This window comes from Meriones unguiculatus, chromosome 18, assembly GCF_030254825.1.
Source record: "Meriones unguiculatus strain TT.TT164.6M chromosome 18, Bangor_MerUng_6.1, whole genome shotgun sequence".
NCBI classification, from domain to species: Eukaryota; Metazoa; Chordata; class Mammalia; order Rodentia; family Muridae; genus Meriones; species Meriones unguiculatus.
The window spans coordinates 46,716,070-46,737,191 of record NC_083365.1 but is presented as its reverse complement, the minus strand read 5'-3'; the positions used below and the strand labels follow the sequence as shown (position 1 = coordinate 46,737,191).

General features: G+C 38.8%; 1 protein-coding gene across 1 annotated transcript in view; it reads right to left on the bottom strand.

Annotated features, from left to right (window-relative positions):
• Hsd17b12 (hydroxysteroid 17-beta dehydrogenase 12) overlaps positions 1–21,122 on the bottom strand; it is a 129,981-nt gene that overhangs the window by 85,208 nt on the left and 23,651 nt on the right. Inside the window, exons 2-3 of the mRNA XM_021627339.2 lie at positions 4,402–4,448; positions 1,934–2,009 (exon numbers count right to left, since the gene is read on the bottom strand). Of these exons, the coding sequence (XP_021483014.1) occupies positions 1,934–2,009; positions 4,402–4,448 (123 nt within the window). The remainder of the gene's footprint in view (positions 1–1,933; positions 2,010–4,401; positions 4,449–21,122) is intronic.

Sequence of the window (21,122 nt, the reverse complement as noted above, 5' to 3'; positions counted from 1 at the left end):
CAAAGCTTACATTTTCTGATTATGAACCTTTATTTGTAGCAACTAGCAGTTGCTTTCATTAATACTGAATTTCTATATATACCAAGCATAGCATCCCCACCACTCTGAGAGTTATTAATCTATAACTGCTAAGTGCTCAAGAATGAGACAAGACCAAGACCCAAGCACTAGGTTACACTCCTCCCCTCACGTGTGACTATCTCAGGCTCACTGGTGTCATATCTTAATTCAAATTCACACTTCAGCAAAAACTGCAAAGCAGCATCTTGGTTGGTCAGGACCACATTTACATAGCTGAAATCTTTCCTAAACATAAAAATGCCAAAAGATCTACTGGAGTCTATACATTAAGTGCTCAGTTTGTAAAAATGTGTGCTCACAGTAAAGTTCAAAATTAATTTATATTTTGAATTCCACATGCTTAATACTGGGAACCTCCAACTAAAACTGGCTTTGGGGCTAGGGTATAACTAGCAAAAGTACTTAGCCTTCGTGTGGTTCTGTGTTCCATCCTCAGCACCTAAAGCAAAGTCTTATGTATAGTCTGCTCACCAAGACTATCTAGATCTGGAGAAAAGTAACAAACACACAGCTCTCACGGAGATCTTCAATCAAAGGAGAGGATGTATGTGAAGGAGTGAACAGTAAAGCGCCTTGGAAGACTGACCATGGGAGACAGATGTTAATAATAGCCCTCTCCCATCTAAATGGAACTGTTAGTTTCTCAGAAGTCAGTAACACATGAATCAGTTAGAAACAGGCATTGTAATCAATTTAACTTAAACCAACTACAAATACAACTCATTCATCAGTCCTTTGTAGGGTCCAGGCTTTGTCTTCTTAAGACTGGATCTTAGCTTCCTTGTCCAGATGCTATTTCTAGCTTCAGGTTCAGCTCTTTTAAAGGCGCGTGCACGCGTGCAAACACACACACACACACACACACACACACACACACACACACACCAAAAAAAAAACCCTTAACACCTATGACACCAACAGAAACCAAATTTCAAATTTCTTTTTACTTCTTACAAGTTTTTGAGTATTTTACACTTAATCTTAGTCATGCCAACTGAAAAGCAATTTCTGAAAGAACTCATTTTTTTCAGAGCCAGCAACATACCTTTAAAGGTGTAAGTCTCCCTTTCACAATACCTCATCATTACAGATTACCTAGCAGAAGTTCAGGGCAAGCACAACTCATTCCAGCGAACCACCTGAATAGACCAGTACAACCATACAAGCATTGCACATCACATTGAGAAGTGTGCTCACATTAGACAGTACAGTGCTTTACCAAGAAAACTGCCAGCACTATTATCTATCCACTCGGTTAAGTCAATCGGCTAAGTCTGCATGTCAGAGTTCAGGTACAGAATTCAGTATCACTAACTGGCATGGAAGACGATAGCTTCCCTGTCACATGCGCTGGTTCCTGTCCCAGCGGATCTCCATCGCATGCACCAGGCATTTAGAAACACTAAAATTCAAAGTATTCTAGGATATTTTTTAATAGTAACTTATTTTAGTAGAATATGGTAAAATAGTTAATTCGACTCTTATCTGAACTATATGTGTAATTAAAAGACATCACAATAATTCTTTAGATGAAATTGATGAAGTTTTTTTGAAGAGTTATAAAAATTTCTAAATTAAAACAAAACATAATCTTAGCATTGAGGATGCTGACACAAAAGGATCCCAAGTTCAAAGCCAATCTGCTATGTAACAAGTTCAAGGCTGAACAATGAAGCTGTCTCAACAATCTTTTTATTTTATATTAGAAATTTAAAACATGCCATTAGCAATACGAAAAGCAGTTTCAGCATTTACTTAACACTAAAGGAATGTGCTACTAGGTACTGCTTGAAACACAACTTAGGTTGGCTACACTAGTTTGATGATCTGGATTTAAAATATGAAAACTTACGAATGTCGCTGGAAACCTGATTCAGTCTGTCCTGGGACCTACTGATCAGGACAATCTTCATTCCACGCTTTGCTAACTGAAAACAATAAGAGATTTGAATCACATCTCTGAAGTTCATTATAAAACATAAATTAGCTGTATTCCCATTTTAAGGAATTCTCACTAGGTGACAATTAAAACATATTTATTGAGTTGGTGATCCAAAATGAACATTTTCCAAAAAAGATTGCCCAGAACTAACCAAGCATTTAAATCTCAAGCCATTTTGGAAAAATAGTGGCTTCTACTTTTTATTTTAGGCCTACCTACAAGGTACCTGTGGGCTTTTTTACATTGTTATATGCTACAGCTTGGGTAATTTCCAATTTAGGATTTAAAAAGCTGTCATAGGCTAAATACATAGAACAGTTATTAATGGGGGAAAAAAACTACAGCTAAAATGTCAGCAGTTCTTATATCAATCTTAAAATTTGTATTTGGAACTTATGGTTAATCGTCATTGTCAACTGGATTTAGAATCACCATGGAAACACACTTCCCAGTGTGTCCATGAGAATGACTCTGGAAAAGTCTAACTAAGGAGAGAAGACTACGCATGGGCAGTTCACCCCATGGCTAGGTCTCAGGATCATTGTTAAAAAGCTGAGCACATGTATTGCTAATTCATGATTAGAGATATAAGATAGTCAGCTGCCTTGAGGTCTTGTAGCCCTAACTTCTCTACCCTTGAACTGGGAGCTAAACTAAGCCTTCCCTGGGCTGCTTTTGTTGGGTATTTTGTCACAATAATAAGTAGCATTGGCATTGAAATTAAAGGGCAACCAAGGTGAAGTCCATTAACCACTGCTAATGAATAAAATAATTTCTTGAAAACAGTCTTCTACATACACTTTGTAATGTTGCACAGAGTAAAAAAAAACATTCACAGCAACGTGTTCCTGTCATAGAGACACAGAAGTACAGATGTAGAGAAAGAACATTAACAGCTTAAAACTTTGTACTGAACTACCAGAAACTTTACAAATGAGCAGCACTCTGGGTGATGTAAAGCATAAAGTGATTCAGTAAACTAATTCCCGGTTGTAAATTCTAAAGTCAGCTTTTATTAAGTAACACGTAATACTGCAAATGAGCTGTGGAAGATCATTTTTTATAAAAATAACAAGGCCTGGTAATTTGCTAAATTAATCTGCTATAAAAACACTTCAGAATCCATTAGCCCATACTGATACTTAAAGAGAGAGAGAGAGAGAGAGAGAGAAAGAGAGAGAAACACATTTTAACAAAGGAGGAAGGACAGGAAAAGCTCTTGTTTATAGAAACACACCAGCCAGGCATGGTAGCTCAGGACTGTAACTCTAGAGCAAGGATGGCCATGAGCTTAAGGTCAGCCTGGCCTACACAATATGTTAGATATAGACTAGCTTAGGGTACAGAGGAAGAGATGTATTAGAAAATCACTAAACTATTATAGTAAACTAATTCAGGCTAAATAGTCACTGGGTGTGAATAGCTTTGAGCTAAAAATTAGCTAGAAAATAAGGTATATAGAATCCCAAAGTATCATGTCACATATTCCTTCTTACTTTTATAATAAATTGTAATAAACATCTTAATGAATTATTTGTCTTTACACCATCAATAATAGGGCACATGGTGTGTTGTGCCTCTTGAAAGGATGAGGTCAGGAGGTTTAATATTTTTATTGCCATTTCTGTTAAAAATGTTTACCATGACCTAATCATGAGGAGGCAAATTCAATTTTATATGAAAACTGGCTTGCATTTCTCAAAGTGTCATTGAATAAGGGCTGAGACAATACATCTCAGCAGTAGAGACCTTCCTAGCATAACGCCCAGGGCCAGCAAGATGGCTCAGTGGGTAAAAGTACTTTTGCCACCAAGCCTAATGACTTGAATTCAATCCACTGGACCCACATGTTGGAATGAAAGACTTGGCTGTCCCCACAAGTTGTCCTCTGCCCTTCACCTGCATGTTGTGGTGTGCATGCATCTACAGACACATATACACAAATAAATAAATATGGGCTAGAGAGATGGCTCAGCATTTAAGAATGTTCTGTTCTTGCAGGGGACCCAAACTCAGATCCCAGCACCCATGTAAGGCTGCTCACAACTCTCTGTAATTCCAGCTCCAGGGGATTCAATGCCCTCTTCTGGCTTCCTGTGTGGCATAAACGCACACACACACACACACATACACACACAAATAAATTAAAATCTTAAAAAAAATAAATAAATAAAAGTGCCCAGGAGGCAGAGGATCTCTGTGGAGTTTGAGGCCAGCCTGGTCTACATGAAGAGTTTCAGGCTAGCCAGGGCTACATAGTAAGACCCTGTCTAAAAATAAAGAAAACAAAAAAGTGTAATGAAATTGAATCAAAACTATTATTGTAAGAGATTATTTTATTTTTCTAATTTTTAAAACAGATCATGAAAATCACGTACCTCTTCTGCATACGACTTTCCAATTCCATCAGTGCTACCTGTAACAACTGAGAAAGAAGAGGAATAGTTTAGTTTAAGAGCTATAAAGAAGTGGCCCAGCTAGAGAACATCAATGATACCCAAAAACACTAGTCCAATATTTGATTTTAAAACAGCAATATTAGGGCTTGGTGTGCAGCTTAGTGGTAGAACACAGAACTTCCCATGCACAAGGGCCTAGTTTCAATTCTCAGTGAAATAAGTAAATACATAAATAAGCAACAACAGTATTCAAATTTAGAGCTAACTACCCACCACAACATCTCAAAGTGAAAGGACTGAAATCTCAAGTGTTAGCAACGATGTAAAGAAGCCGAAGTTCTCATATCTTACCAGTAGTACCAAACTGACACAATCGTTTTGAAAGAACTATTTGTCAATATGTTTAGAACTAAAGAGATGTTTGCCTTACAAGCCAGCAATCCTCAAGAAAAGAGTGTCTGAGGTCTACCAAAAGATGTTTGTGGTAGCTTTGCTAGTGTTTATGCTATATGCTAGTAAAGCCTAAATATTAATCTATAGAAGAATGAGTAAGTAGAATGAGGTAGACGTACAATGTATAATTAACAGTAGTAAAATGAACTATGACACATACAACACAAATATAGCATTATGCTCAGTGAAAAAAGATATTCGTTTCCTAGTGCCACTCAAAGAAATGTACATTTATGAAGTGCCTGATAAGCCACCATTGTTTTTCAGATGGTTTTAAAATCTTTTTAGAAAAGAAAAAAGAAAAAAAAACTAAAAAGTACAGAAAACAAACCTTCATGTAACTATGGTCCAATGAACCAATGATCAATTTCAGATCACTCTTACTTCATTTATATATACTCTCTCTCATCTCAGATTTTATATTTTAAAAATGTTTATCTGTGTGTGTGTGTGCAGGCATGTGTGCAGGTATGTGTATCCAGATGTGGGTGTAAGAGAGTAAGTGCATGCAGAGCATGGTGCCACAGTACAGATCTGGAGGTCTGAGGACCACTTTCAGGATGCAGTTCTCTCTTTCTACCAAGGGTTCTTAGATTGAAGTGAGGTCTGTGAGGCTTGAGGGTGGGTTTTATCCACTGAGCTCAGATTTTAAAGTTAGTCCCAAACATCATGTTAATTCATGTCAAAAAATAAATACATAAAAAAGTAAAATGGTCATCAAATGTCTACAATGGTCTCTGTTTTTCCTCTCTTTTCCTTTCTCACCCTCAACTCAATTTACAAGCGAATATCCTGGATAATGGGTTTCTGCTTTCTCAGACTGTCATTTGCTGACTGCATTCCCCTAATAAAACATGTTCTTCTATTCTTTGGTAGTTGGATATAGATACTTGATGAAGTTCAGATTTAATTTTTTTGTGTGTGTTCAAATGCTCCCTAAGTCCAGTGATCTGTTTGCTGGGTTAACCGCTATAGGTGATCACTGTTATGATCCATTATTCCTAACCGCTACCCCAGTTTGGTTTTTCAAGACAGGGTTTCTTTATGTATCCTAGAATTCACTCTGTAGACTAGGATGGCCTCAAACTCACACAGCTCTGCCTGCCTCTGCCTTCTGAGTGCTAGGATTACAGGCATGCATCATCACTGTCCAGCGATCTATTACTTCATTAGGCTGCAAAAGTGACATCTGAATCTATAATTCTCCCTCATTAACTAGCTGGAATATCTCCACCAAGCACCCCCCACCCCCCTCACTAATTGGTTGCCATAACAAAGAACTTGGATGTGAGCACAAAACAAATACTTAACTTCTTCTATTGTCAGTTCTCAAAAGTGGCTGCATGGTAATTTCCAAGGTTATCTATGTGTTTTTATTGTTATAGCTTTGTTTGTAAAGACCATTCATTCATACATTCTGTAACACATTTAAAACTATCTATACAAAGCTAACCAGCATTCTCATCTCGTCTCTGAAGACCCAAGGTTCCAGATTTCATCCTGTATTCTCTTCTTGACACACCAGCACAAGGCAAGCCAAGAACAAGCACAAGCTAGCTATTTCCAACTCTCCCTTTTTCTTCTCTTTAAGACTCTTCTGCTTCTTTAAGATCCCAGACCCTCATTCCTACTTTGTTCCTTTCAAAGCCTCCTCCAGGCTCCATCTGGAACTGCTGTTCCAGAACACTTACGGCAAAAGAAGCCTTTCTTTCCTCTGATGCCTACAAGTACTCTGCAAAACTCTGTGACCTACAGCATTTTACCACTCACAATGTTGAATTGTCCTGTTGTATTTTCTTGTATTTCTTTACTGTGTAAAACACTGCAATACATTCCTATAGTAATCAGTAACTAGGACTTCCACTCAAGTTCAGGTTTCAAATACACAGGAGGGAACCCAGTCCTAATTCTCCTTCCCAAACCAGAGATAAGCACATTTACTGCTAGGTTCAAAGATGCAACCTCTAATCACAGTCTTTCTGGCATGAACAATTATTTAGCTTCAACTACCAAAGGCCCACCTGGAATAACAAACAAACAAACAAACAAACAATCAGGATTTAGGAGCAGGCTCCCACATGGCCTCTCCTACCTCTCCCCTGCTCTCCCTTCCCCTCCTTCTCTCTCTCCCTCTCTCCTTCTCCCTCTCCTTCTGCAAGCAAGGACAAAAGCCAGTAAAGGTCTTTGTTATACAATTTTATGGTAAAATATCCACCCAGAACCGAACACTAGACTGTAATTACATTTCACTTCCCAGTCACCTTTCTATCTTTCCTAGATACAAATTTGTCCCTCTACCTTTCTGTGGTCTTTTAAGTCCTCCTCTCTCCCCTGAAAACTTCAATTTGCTGCTGCTTGTTTCTTTACAAGAGTCTCATGTAATCCCAACTGGCCTCATACTTGCTCAGTGGGAGGATCTTCTCATCCCTGTGTCTGTCTATACTTCCCTAGTGCTAAGACTGCAGGTATATACATCCATGTTTTAACAACCTCATGCTACAGTTCTCCACACAGCACCCCAAGCACTCCAGCTCTTCTCCTGCTGCACTCTGGCCTGCTCATTCTCTTAACCAGATGTTGGAACACCATCTTGGAATTTTCTTGCCTCCCTCCTGTGTTGAAGCACATGTTTTTTTAGATCATGTTTTTCTACCCTAGTATAATAGTAGAGTTGGGAGTATTTTCTCCAAAAAACTTTTTTTTTGTTTTTGATAAACAGTTTAAAATACATTTTTAACTTTTCAGATGCCTTTAGATGCACAATTTTTAAAGAGTGAAGTCAGTACAAAGAGTTACCTCTATCCTTACTCACCATTCTGTTAACACCCTACATGAGTATGGTACACTTGTCACAATTCATAAGCCCATAACACAGTATAACTATACTCCATACTTCAGTCAGACTCCCTCATGAAAGACCAAAGAATTAAAAATTATTTTTTCAGTTATTGAATCAAAGTTTAAAGCACAAGCCTGAACAAAGGCCAGACAGGTAGAGACATGTCCAGCCACTTGCAGGGAAGAACCAGCCTTATTGCATTCTTTTCCTGCCCACTAGAGATGCAGTTGCTAGGAAACCAGCCCTTCTCTTCTAGGACAGCCAAACAAGGGAAGCCAGACAATTAAAGGTTTGGGGCCCTCCTATAGCCAATCAGTTCAAAATGCAATATCCCCTTTTGTGTTTCAACCAACAGGCACTTGGCAGGCAGGAATTTCCCTGCTTTGGGCATGCTGGGAGGGACCAGAATCTTTAAATCAACCACCTAACCTTAGCATGAGGCTCTTGCTCTCAACCACTCTGGTGGGAGGGTATGAGCCTGAGCTATAGCTTGTAATAAAAAAGATCCTCATGTGTTTTACAACGGACTTGACTCCTGGTGGTCTTTTGGGTTCTCGTGAATCTGGCCTAAAACTTATTTGTCACTGAATGCCTTTTTCTGTTTTAGCATACATCCAGGATAACACTAGACTTCCTTATCATGCTCTTTATGTCACCATGAAAATCAATGTTTTTACTTATCTTTTCTTTCATTAATTAAAAAAAAATAAAAAAGCATGTGTGACAAAGAAACTAGAAGAAGAGAGCCTCTTTCAGGCACCTCAGCTCCATAATAATCAATGTTATACACAATGGCCAGACAATTGGGAGGGGGCTATTTTCCAGGACATATACTTAGAAATATAATACTTTAAATAATATACAATACAAACAAGTAATTCTTAGTTAATTAAAGAAAAAAAATTATCCTAGCCAGTGCGATAGTGCATGCCTTTAATCCCAGCACTCAGGGAGGCAGAGGCAGAGGCAGGAGGATCACCAGCCTAGTCTACAAGGTGAATCCAGGACAGCCAAAGATACACAGAGAATCCCTATCTTGAAAGCTAAAAAATAAAAAAATAAAAAAATCCAATGAATGTAGAAAAAAAAATGAAGACAGAAGTTGAAGTACAATTACAAGAAATGTCCTGTTTTGCTTTAAAGCTACAACTTCATTAACATGATTCAAGTTTAGTATTTTTATAAAAAATAGCTCTGTGGTTCTGTGAAGATCTGACCATACTTACTGTTAGGGCAGTTAAACTCCATTGTTAAACTTAGGAAGCTATGCAAAACATCACCTTAAATCAAGAGTCTGCTGGTGGCAGCTTATAGAAATTAGAGAAAGATTGTTTTTGGTGTTATTAATTCTTTTCACTGTTAAATTTTTCAGTCATGTGCAGGCATTGCATTTCCAAAAAAAATTAAAAAATAAAAACAAGGCTCTTTACTAATACACACACAAAAGTAGCAAAACAGAGCCAGCAAGTTCCACTTCTTCTACTCCAGTTTCTCAGGAAGCAGTGCTTCCCAAAAATCACTTAAGATTTTCTTAAGATGAATCATTATTTTCTAAATATAATGTAATAAAAATTATCTGCTCATTATTTATTTGTTTGATTTCTATTTTAAAAAATGCATTAGTTTCTACTAACCGATTAGTGAGAGATAGACAAAGATAGAAAAAAATGACTTGAAAACACTCAAGATATTTTCTTGGTTTCTCTTTGGGAAACAAATATCTAGAAGTATTCCTAATTGGTCTTGCTTGTTTCTTAAAATACATTGCATGTGCGTGCACACAAGCACACATGCACACATCAAAAAGTAAGCACTCAGACCTACAATGAAATGAAAAAATGCAATGCATAAAAACTATACTGGGTGCCTATCTTTCATGTATACCCCCGAGTCAGGGCCTGCTAGCTATCTTCTCTACTAACCATGCTTCCTTCCCTTCCTTTCTTGTGGGGAAATTGCTTTTACTCAGGTATAATAATGGCACATGCTCCAGACTGTGGGAGGATGACAAAGGAGGTATGTAATTTCTAAGCCAGCCTGGGCTACATGAGAGGTTCCAGACCAGCCTAACTACAGAGAACACCTTCCATCTCAAAAAGTAAGAAGGAGAGAGTACTAAGTCCTGGCGCAGAACATAATGCCCTGGGATACATATTTAGTCCAACTTCCAATGCAGTTAGGTTGGCTATGCAACTGAATTCTGGCAGAAAGATGCTAAGCTGTCTTATAGAAGCCATTTCCTTTTCCTCTACACGATTCAAAAATGACTAGGGCTCTAGAGGTCTCTTTAACCATGAAGTCACTTTAAGGGTAGAGGCCTCTGGTTTCAAATCCCCTAATAACCATTTCTATGTCTTCTTTTTAAATTTTTTTTCTTTTCTTCTGTCCCAGACTATCATGGAGAACCAAGCATATGTAAAATATCTACTATTTAAAGGTGAAAAATAAATGTCTACCTTACCGAAGTCATTATTATAGGCCCTGAAAGGCAAAAGTAAAATATCATTGGATCATGAAAGGACTTTATGAAAATATCTGCTTACTGGTGTTATCCAGTAAGCTCTAAAAATTATCACGGTTACACACAGAACTTATGGAATGGGGCCTTTGCTCCATTCTCACTCAATGCATGCTATATACAATTAACAATAATCATTTTCCAGTGACTCTGTGGTTAAGAGCACTGGATGCTCTTGCAAAGAACTTGGGTTCAATTCCTAGAATCCAATTATAACCACCTGCAATCCAGTTAAAGGGGATCCGATGTTCTCTTCTGACTTCTGCAAGCTCTTGCACACAATGGTGCACATACAAATACTCAAGCACATACATGCACATAAAATAAACATATAAATAAACATTTAAAAAAGAATTATCACTTTTAGAAACTACTTTATAATCTCATTCCTCTACCAGGAAGTGACAATGGCAATATCTCCTCCTGTCAACTACATAAAATCAAAACCACAAATCCATTCACTACTTCCCACTTCCACCACCTGGAGCTCCTATCATTCATCTTTCACAGGAACTCCTAAAACAGCCTCTAGTGCATTTGTGACACTTCATCCTTATTCCTCCCGTATTCATTTTCCACACCTGCACCAAAGCGATCACTCCAAAGTACAAATCTGAACATCACTTTCCTGCCTAAAACCTGCCTGCTGTGCCTGTCTCTTTCCACGGGCCAACTGCTAAGCCAGTGACTTCGAAAGGAGATGACTAGTGAAGTTTTGGTGGATGAATGAATTAGTGAATGAAAGAAATAAACCCCCTACTCTCCTCTTTTATCAAGTCCTCGGCATGTTACCTTACACCAGTTATGCTGGAATGTGTCCACTTCCTCCAAGATAACACTCTCTTCACAAGCATACTTCTTTTAATTTTCAGTATATATTCTGCTTTGGTTTGAATGTGTCCTTTCTAAAATTAAGGTGTTGAAATTCAATGGCCAATCTAATAGTAGGCCAAGGTGGGGCCTTTAGGAAGTGTTTATGCCATAAGGTGTATACCTTTTTGCATGGGATTCATCTAGGCTTCATAGAGCATGTAGCCTTCATTGAGCCTCACTGCCCTCATTTAGCCTGCCATGCAAGGAAACGCATTCCAGGGGTACAGCAAGTCACGGACCTGAAAAACACTTTTATAATACAAGCAAGCCTGTTGGCACCTTGACCTTGGACTTTCAGCATGCAGTATGATGAGGACTTAAGTTTCTGGCTTTCTAAATTTCTGCAGCTGTTCTAGCAACTCAAATGGACTGAGACATACTCATGGCAGAGTCCTGCTTCCATCCTGGAGGTTTTCACTTGATCATCTATTCTCCTTGCCCCTTCCTTGACAACTATACTATTAGGATCTCACAGTCTTCTATACTTCACCTTATGGAATTAATAAGACAGGTTTCCACAGGATAGAGATGTATGAGTCTCCACTGCTAGGACTGTGACTGGTTAAAATAAAAATATATATTTTTGGGGGCTGGAAAAACAACTCAGTGGTGAAGAGCACTTATGGCTCTTGCAGACAATCTGAGTTTGGTCCCAGCACCATGATAACTTATAAACCATCTATACTTCCAGTTTCAGGGAACCCAATGTCCTCTTCTGACCTCAATGGGCATCAGGCATGTACATACACATACATGCAAGTGAAACACTCATTTACATAAATATTTTTAAAAATTATTTTAATGATATAATTCATGAAGCTTTGCTGAAAATGGATGGATGAATAAGTGAATGAGTAAGATTCTGAACAGAAAATTGGTCTCCTGCGACAAGACTTACTGCTTTATTCATTCCTATTTGGAAATAACACAGCCCATACACTTCAGCCCCTCAGCATCATACAAGAATCAATCATCTAAAATGAGATTTTTTTTAATGTAATTTCAAGATGCTTGTTTCTAAAGAGCCTGTTAGACACATGCTTTCAAAGGAGTCTAGATCTCCTTGGAAAGAGCTGGTGTTCAATGCTGGAGAATAACCACTTGGCTCCTGGTTCCAGGGCTCCTCTGCAGTGACCCATTGCAAATAGGATTAGATGGGGGGAAAGCAGCCACTTTAGATTAGTAAAAGATTCCAGGTTCACTATTCTCATCCCTAAGATCTGCTTCTTGGGTTAACAGTGGGTAGTCTCAGATCCCATTTTGTTATGGAGTAAGGGGAGATATTTCAACTGCTTTGCACAGCATACACACAAAAAAAGCTACCTTGTGGGTTGGGGAAGTACAAAGGATGGCCATGAGTACAATGAGGTGAGAAAGAAAGCAAATGGGGAAAGGAGATTTTTTTTTTAAGGCTTACATCTGTACAGATAAATATAACACCAGAACCCATATTTGCAAGTGTTTGAGAAGATGAAAACTGACAACTATAAAGAATATCCCAACTTGGCATCCAGAAGTATTTCGCTTGCTACACATTATATAAAATACTGGCAACTGACCAGGACTCTACTTCCAGATTTTATACAGTCAACAAAAAGTACTTTAGTTTGTGTAAGTTAAAAATATTCTACTCTTTTTGTCCTCAACTTGCTAGGAACAGATATTTTTAGTAAGAGCCCAATCAACCTTATCAAAATCAAACATCAAAAATAGACTAGAGGAACACTGGAAGCAAACATGCTATTTTTAGCTCTCCCATCTCTTCCCTGCTTCTGCCCACTAAACTCTGACTGCAGAGCCCATGCATATGAGCTGAGTTATTCCAAGCAGGTTCCTTTTGTGACTACCCCTCCCTCTGCAACACCTGAATGCAGAAAACACTCGATTGATTAAAGATTAATACTGCCACAAACCGTGACAGCTGCCATTCCCGAGTGCTTGGGGCAGTGGGATGGATAGAAAATGACAGAAAGCTTGCATCAGTATTCCTCCTAGGGATCTACTGCATGGGAAGAAAATTGCTATTTCAATTCCCTTTTGTTGCTAAAAATAGCAGTCTCCATTGATTCAAGCAAACAGTCTACAGGCTTAGCAGAGCTGAATTTAGAAAGCACTGAAGTCCCTCTGAGCAAATGCTAACGTAGTCTAACATATGCCAGCTCATTTTTAACAAAGAACAAAGAAGAGAAGCATGCAGGGTGCAAGTTCATAAAACACCAGTAACTTCCTGCATTTTTATTAAAAAGGAATAGTGAAAGTGATACAAATAAGGACAGGCAGTAAAAACTTTCTTATTATTTTTCAAAAAAACCTAAATTTTATGAATAAACCTAGATATGTGAACTCCCACAACTCCAGTTTGGGGTCATATACACTTTAAAATTCTGATGCCAACTTTACTATAGTCTTATGCCAAAATAATGCTCCATGTCTCTTAGGCAATTCTCACAGGTTCCCACAAGCAGCCCTCTCCCATCTTTCCTTTCACCACCTCTGTCTAACCTAAAATACTGTAGGAAACTCCAGCATGTCACTTTTTTGTTTGTTTTGGTTTTTTGTTTGTTTGTTTGTTTTTTGAGACTCTGTGTAGCTTTGGTTGTCCTAGACTTGCATTAGACCAGGCTGGCCACAAACTCACAGCAATCTGCATGCTTCTGCCTCCCTGAGTGCACATGTCACTTAAAAAACACAAACCAAACTCAAACATGCAAACAGAAAATATCCAAGCACCTACCACTAGTTCACCTACGGGTTTGGAACAGAAATAAAGAGAACTGAAAAACAGAGTTCACTTACAGGTCAATCTTGGCCAGCACCAAGTCATGGTTGTTGACGGATTTTGTCATTGCCTGGTTAACTCAAGTCCTTTCTAAGCAAGGATTCATTTCAGTTAATGCCATGTCCTCTTTAAAAATGCAAATACCATATAAGAATGAGAAGGCTATCAATCCTCATGCAGGCATGTGATTTCATAAAGCCAAACTGCTCATAGCTTTCCTTACCCCAAAATGTGAGGGTAGAGCAGAAGGGGCTGCCGAGAGCAGGGATCTGAATGGTTACCACCTTACATCACAGGATTATTAAGACACTATACAGAAAAGGCTTAGGCTTTTGTTATTTTAATACAAACTCAATAAAATAAATCATTACGCTCATGAACAATAAGGCCAAGTTCAAATCCCAAATCTGCCAATTTCTACTGTTTATTTATTTGTAAAGTTAACACTGTCTCACAGAATCCTTGTAAAGATTCAACAACTGCTGATTCCCACCATACTAGACTGGGAAAATACTAAACAGGGCAATGTATATCATGTGTTTGCCAAAGTACCTGGACACAGTAAGTTCTCAATAACTGTTAGCAATGAGATGAGGAGTAAAAGGAGAGGAAGATAGAAAGAAAAATTATTAATAATCCTTTTCTCAAAGGAAACTGCAATTAATCTTGTTTCATAGTCCCTTAAATTAAAACTTCCATCATTGTATCATTCACTTTACACTACTCCATACTGTGGAGTCTGTACCTGGATTGCGCCCATGGCTAGAGCAGGCCTTTTATGTAGGCTGAAGCTTTATGTAGGCCTGAGTACCTAACACGTGCCAAACAGCAGCAAACACTTTACAGATGCCGTCTTAACAAATTCTTTCAGCATCCCACAAGGTGCTATTATGAACTGCCCAGTCAACCCCATGAAAACTTATTTTAAAAAATGGAGAGGGGGCTTGTGCTAGTACCTAATTTTACAGATGAAGAACCATCTCAGAAGTTAAACAACTTGCCAAAAGCCAGACCGTGCCAAATCTAATAACTAGAACATGAATCTCCTATACTAGGAGATATATCCAACCCTCACAGTTGGATTCAGCAACAGTATACTATACTTACATGAATGCTCCAATGTCTTTCTCATTAATCTGACAATGCTAAATCCAACTTTATTTTTCTGTTCCTTAATCAGCTCCCCTCCAGTCATATTGCTTCATGTTTCCCAAATGGAGCACAACAGGGAGTCGGCTCCACGTGCACCTGAGTTACTCCTCAAACTGACAGAAACATTCTTCTTTATTCCCCATCTACACCAACAACTTTTAATAACATGAACTTCTAAGCTTTATGGACCACAACAATTATCCAATGTGGCTACTACCGGCTTCTAGAATTCCAACCCCCAAGTAACTTTCTAATAGGAGAGGCTAAAAATGTGTTCAAAATAGACATACAGAGAACCAAAATTCTCTAACTTGTTACTTTGGTTCTTAACACTAATCATGAATTAGGTCATAAAATATGCTGGAGCTGGGAAGACAGCTCATTTGGTAAAATACTGGTGATGCTGTCGTACATCTCTAATCCCAGTGCTGGAGAGGTAGACAGGGAGATCCCAGAAACAGTCTCCCACCAAAGCTTTCTTTAAGGATTAAATGCCACCACCCTCACAGTTATTTTGTGAACCACAGTCAGCAGTGCACACATTCTCGTAAGAGCAGATTGTGGGTGTGGGTTCCAGACTGAAGTACCATCTCACCAATTGCCTCTTTTCTTATTGTCCTTATCAAACAACTATAAAATGTCTATAAAAATGAGAACAATGTTAGTGTTGGGCAGCAAGTAAAATACTAGCAGGACTGGAAGACAATGAGCTGGACTCTCCCTCATAATCAACCACTGGCAAAACTCAGGCCTAGAGTGTCTTCGTTAATGACCAGAAGAATGGGAGAAGGGACCTGAGTCTTTTCTCTGGCCTGGGGAAATATGACACCCTAAACTGTTAGGAAGGTCATTAACTGGCAACTATCTGAACCTTACAAGATTACTATCTGGCATAAGGCTTTCTGATAAAAGAACAAAGGTACACTTATGGCCCCTTCCATGGGCCTGACAATCACCTGAACTGGGGTGGCAGGGGGGTAGATTTCAAGAAAGCTGTCCAGGAGCTAGAGAGAACTAACAGTGGTAAAGATCACTTGCTGCTCTTTTACAGGGTCTAAGTTCAGTTCCTAGCATCCACACCAGGCAGCTCACTGTGACTCTAGCTCCAGGGGATCCAATGTTCTGTAGTCAGCTGTTAGCTGTACACGGCTTTAGAAACAGTGTAAAGACTACTTAAAACATACAGTGTGTATAATGGTCCCTGTGGCCACTGCATATTCTCACCTTGAATGTTCTGTTCTGCAGGAGTCCTATGACCACTGTCAACTCTCACCCTGAGTGTCCTGCTTCAGAGTGGGCCTGTGGTCACTGTCTACTCTCATCTTGAGTGCTCTGTACTGCACTGGCCATAGTCCACTCTCATCCTGAGTACTCTGCTCTATGGTGATTCTGTGGTCAGGACAGTGTGTGGTTTGTTTGTTTTTTATCATTATTAAGCATTAAGAATATATAGCATATATTACTGTCAATAATTATTACCATATCTGTTAATTGTTATAAATATAACATGAAAGATTTTAATTAATCAAATTTTATCAAGTATTGTAGATTTATGACTCTTGACTGATTAATGACTTACTAAAAGTCACTTTGAGACGGTAAGTCCATTCTTTTTGGTCTGTTTCCACCTAACCTGCACTCTAAAACTATGATATTTGATTATGGCCTACTTAAATAGGTCGTCCTATACAAAGCTTCTACAAGTCCACTTTCTAACACAACAACAATTTTTATGTTGTTTTTTTTTTCCTCTCTCTCTAACTAGAACATAAACTTCATGAGCAGAGGCAAGGTTGTGCTTTTACTGGGAGATGAATCCCCTATGCCCTGAATAGTAATTGCCATGCAGATTATTAATGACTATTGAATAATCAATGTTCAATCAGGGCTACCCAGGCTTCTTTGATGATGAATAAATTCTTGTCTGTTCAAGCCACCAGTCAGTTGTCCCAACCTACAGCTAGAGAATTCCTGGCTGCTGAAGAAATACAAAAGACCCAGAATACTCCCTGCACTCTGTCCAAAGTTTGGCTTTGAGTCTTAGCATCTGCTTTGATCCCACTGGCTGGAGCTTTTCAGAGGACCCTCTATAGTAGAATCCCATTCTGTTTCCTCTCTTCCACCAATTCTGGTATCTATTTTGTTTGATACTCTAAATGAGAGTTAAGCATCCTCCCAAGGGTCTTCTTTAGTGTTAGCTTCTTTAGTTGAGCTTCTTTAGATCTGTAGACTTTAGTATGTCTATCCTATATTATACGGCTAATATCCGCTTATAAGTGAGTATATACTATGCCTGTCTTTCTGTTTCTGGATTACCTCACTCGGGGAGATCTTTTCTAATTCCATCCATTTGCCTGCAATTTCATGAGTTCCTTGTTTTTAATAACTGAGTAGTATTCCATTGTGCCACAATTTCTGTATCCATTCCTCCATTGAGGGATATCTAGGTTGCACAGGGAGTCTAATGGAAGAAGGGGGGTGGGGAATAGAAGGACAGGGAGGGAACAAGAGCCACACAAGGAGACCAACAAAGCTAAAAAATCTGGGCCCAGGGGGTCCTGCAGAGACTGATGCACCAACCAAGGACCACACATGGAGAGGACCTAGACCCCCTGCTCAGATGTAGCCGATTGGCAGCTCATTCTCCACGTGGGTTCCCGAGTAAGGGGAACAGGGGCTGCCTTTGTCATGAACTAAATTGCCTGTTCTTTGATCACTTGCCTCTGCTGATGCGGTCTTGCCAGGCCACTGAGGAAGAGGATCCAGGCAGTCCTGATGAGACTTGATAAGCTATGGGGCAGATGGCAGAGGAGGAGAACTCCCCCTTTCAGTAGACTAGGTAAAAAGATGGGGGCAAGAGGGAGGGAGGGTGTGACTGGCAGGAGTTGAGGGAGGAGGCGTCAATCAGGATATATAATGAATAAATTGTAAAACAAAATAAAATAAAAATGTAAATAAAAAAAGACTCAGAATACTTATTATTTCCACACTGTTGCCACTGACCCAAATTCTAACATGCTCATTGTGTTCCATGTACTAAATGTGGTTGTGGTCAGGTGTGTGTGTGTCGGGGGGCGGGGGGTTCTAGTTGTTGTTTTCTTTTTGTTTTGATTTGTTTTGAGTCAGTGCCTCAGTATGTAACCCAGGCTGGCCTTTAACTCATGATCTTCCTACCTCTGGGATTGCAGTTGTACATCACTATACCTGGCTAACACTAAGTATTTTCTGTACATTGCTAAATAAGCAACACCTTTTCAAAAACTTTTACAATAACTTCTAAGTTATCTATTAGTTTTACAGACGGGTCTCGGAAAAACTAAAGATAACCAAAGGTAACAGAGCTAGGATGGAAGGCCAAATTACAAACGTCAGTGTCCAGTCTGAGACAGTGCTTCAGTCTGACTTAGAATGCTGTCACCAGTGTAAAATATCCACATTAAGTCTTTCCTCCTTAAAAGCACTGTGTCCTCTGTAAGTCAGGAGTCCTGCTTCCCAAGCCACAGCATCTTCCAAAGCACTGATGCACAAGGCCCTGAAGTAACACTCAGCAGAGATGTGTTAAACAGACAAGTGAACCCCAATCCTAAACTGGAAAGCTGGATGTTTATAAAGATGAGATACTGAGCTAGATATGAATGCTCGTACCTATAAACCCAGCTGAGGAAGCTGAGGTGGTAGAATTACTCTGAGTGTAAGGCCAGTTTTGGCCTGCATAATAAGCACCAGTCCAATCCGGGCTACAAAGTGAGATCTTATCTCAAATAAGAATGATAATAATAATAAACAGCTCTATTTAAGAGGATGTGCCTCTTGCCTTCTCTTGACTGCAGAGACTGTCCTTATGTTTTATTGTTTATTATATCACTCAAGTATTTAGAATCAAAATTCACTGTCTCTAGGGTCTGAATGCTTTGGGTCTGCTCAAATTTGCATGCATGTTAAAATGTTGATCCCTGTGGTGAGGATATTCTGAGGCGGAAGGTGATGAGGACATGATGACAAAGCTCTCATGAATGGAAGAGACAAAGGGGCTCGCTCACCTGCTTCTTGTTCTATGCAAGGACACTGAGATAGCCTCTGGGAGTCAGGAGGCAGGCCAAGAAGGCACAGCACCACTAGAAAGCAAGCTGAGCTACTGCCAAGCCCAAGTGTGAGACAGGAAATAAATGAACATATACATATAAACATAAAGCAACACATTTGCAGAAGGTAGCTAAAAACTGCATGTATCCACAGAGGCCCCTGATGTACACAGCTCTCTTCCCTGATTTTCACAATGATCTGCAACAGCTTCCCACATTAAACAATAAGCAGAAATGAGTAAACAGAAGCAGCTAGATGAATGAACTGTGTGATGTTGAAAATCTCTGAATTGAGGTATCTAATAATGAATTGAAATAAAAAACACTCTCCTCCTCCAAATAGCTGTATAAACAAATCAGAGAGAAAAGAGGAGTTGGAGGGAAAATGAGATAAAGAACAAAATCTGGACTGGTTGGCACATTTATAAAACTGATGGCCTGTCAGCAAGATACTGATGAATATTTCTGCAGGATAAAAATGGCAACGCAGGTCTAAAAATAAACCAGTGTGCTGCAGACCTGTCTGTTTCAGCTACACCACTGGAATACAAACGCCTCACTCACCAGGACATTTTAACTCAGAGCTTCACAAAAGAGAAAAAAAACGATCATTTTGCTATAAAAATAAGATACTTTATGTTTTAAAATCAGTTATGTTTTCTATATAGTATACACTGAATTTAAGTTTAAATAGTTTTCATTTTCTAAAACTAGGTAAAATAAATGGTGAAAGCAATAAACTATTTAACTCACCTTTTATAAATGATTATTTTTTTCCCAATCCCATTAAAATAAAATAGACTGGTATTATCACCACCTCATGATAACATCCCTTTTGAAATAGGAATTTAAAGATATATTTAAGTTATTTCTAAGTCAGGTGACTTGAGAAGACAATCTAGTCAAAATGCTGTCTCCATCCAAATAACTTTGAAGAGGAGGCAAAAAGAAAAAGTTTACAATAAACAGCCTGTGGCTAAAATAGAAACATGACCAAGACTTCACAAGCAGAATATTTATTCATCAAATTTATTTATCTTGGTCAATGCTGTCAGTTCTGATTCTGCTCTTAGTTAAATGGTGGCTTGAACTTTGGCTGATCTCAAACTGGTTGAAGTCATTTTTCTGCCTCAATCTCCCAAGTAGCTGGGACTACAGGCACACATCTGCATGCAACCATTTTAAATATCAAAACTGAAATAACTCTACAGAACAACAAAATACAAATACTGAATTTTACTTAACACTTTATAAGCACACCCAACTGGGATTAAAAAAAAAAAAAACAAAACAAAACAGGTCAACGCGCTGGGCCAGGCCAAATTCTCACAATAGAAAAACAAGCCCTTCCTAATTCCTGATGGTGTTCAACAGTAAATACCTGTATATTAAAATATAAACATATCCTTCAAGATACAGCCACATGGTTTCTCCACTCATATAAAGCAAAGTTTGCTACAGTAAGAACAATTCCACATTTGGCTAAGGCTGAGGATCTGGCTTGCTTCCATGTATGTGGACCTATCTGCATTGCCCACGTGGCACGCCTGGGTTGGCTACCCAGAGGCTATTTAAGCTGTGGGCTGGCTTTCCCCAGGGTCAGATGATTGTTCAAGGTTCCTGAATAAACTGCATTGAAAAAAAAAAAAAGAAAATACATTAAGAATCATAAAATAAACACAAATTTCTATGTGAGTTTTTACTGTTGATCTTATTTTTGTAGAAATCTTTGCAAAGCTAATAATGATCAAGATAATGTTCTTGCTTCCCACTTCCAGCTCCAGTCAAAACAAGCCATAGGGATCATTCACTCATCTGCATTAGCCAAGAGCTTCAAAGGTAGCATTGAAACTTCTTGTTCCCATATGCCATATCCAATCCATCCACAAAACCTGTCCACATTCTCTCAACCTCACACCACGTATAACCACTTCTCATCCTCACAGCACCACATTCAAAGCACCACCATTCATATTGCCTACATGACTGCAAGGCTCCTATATG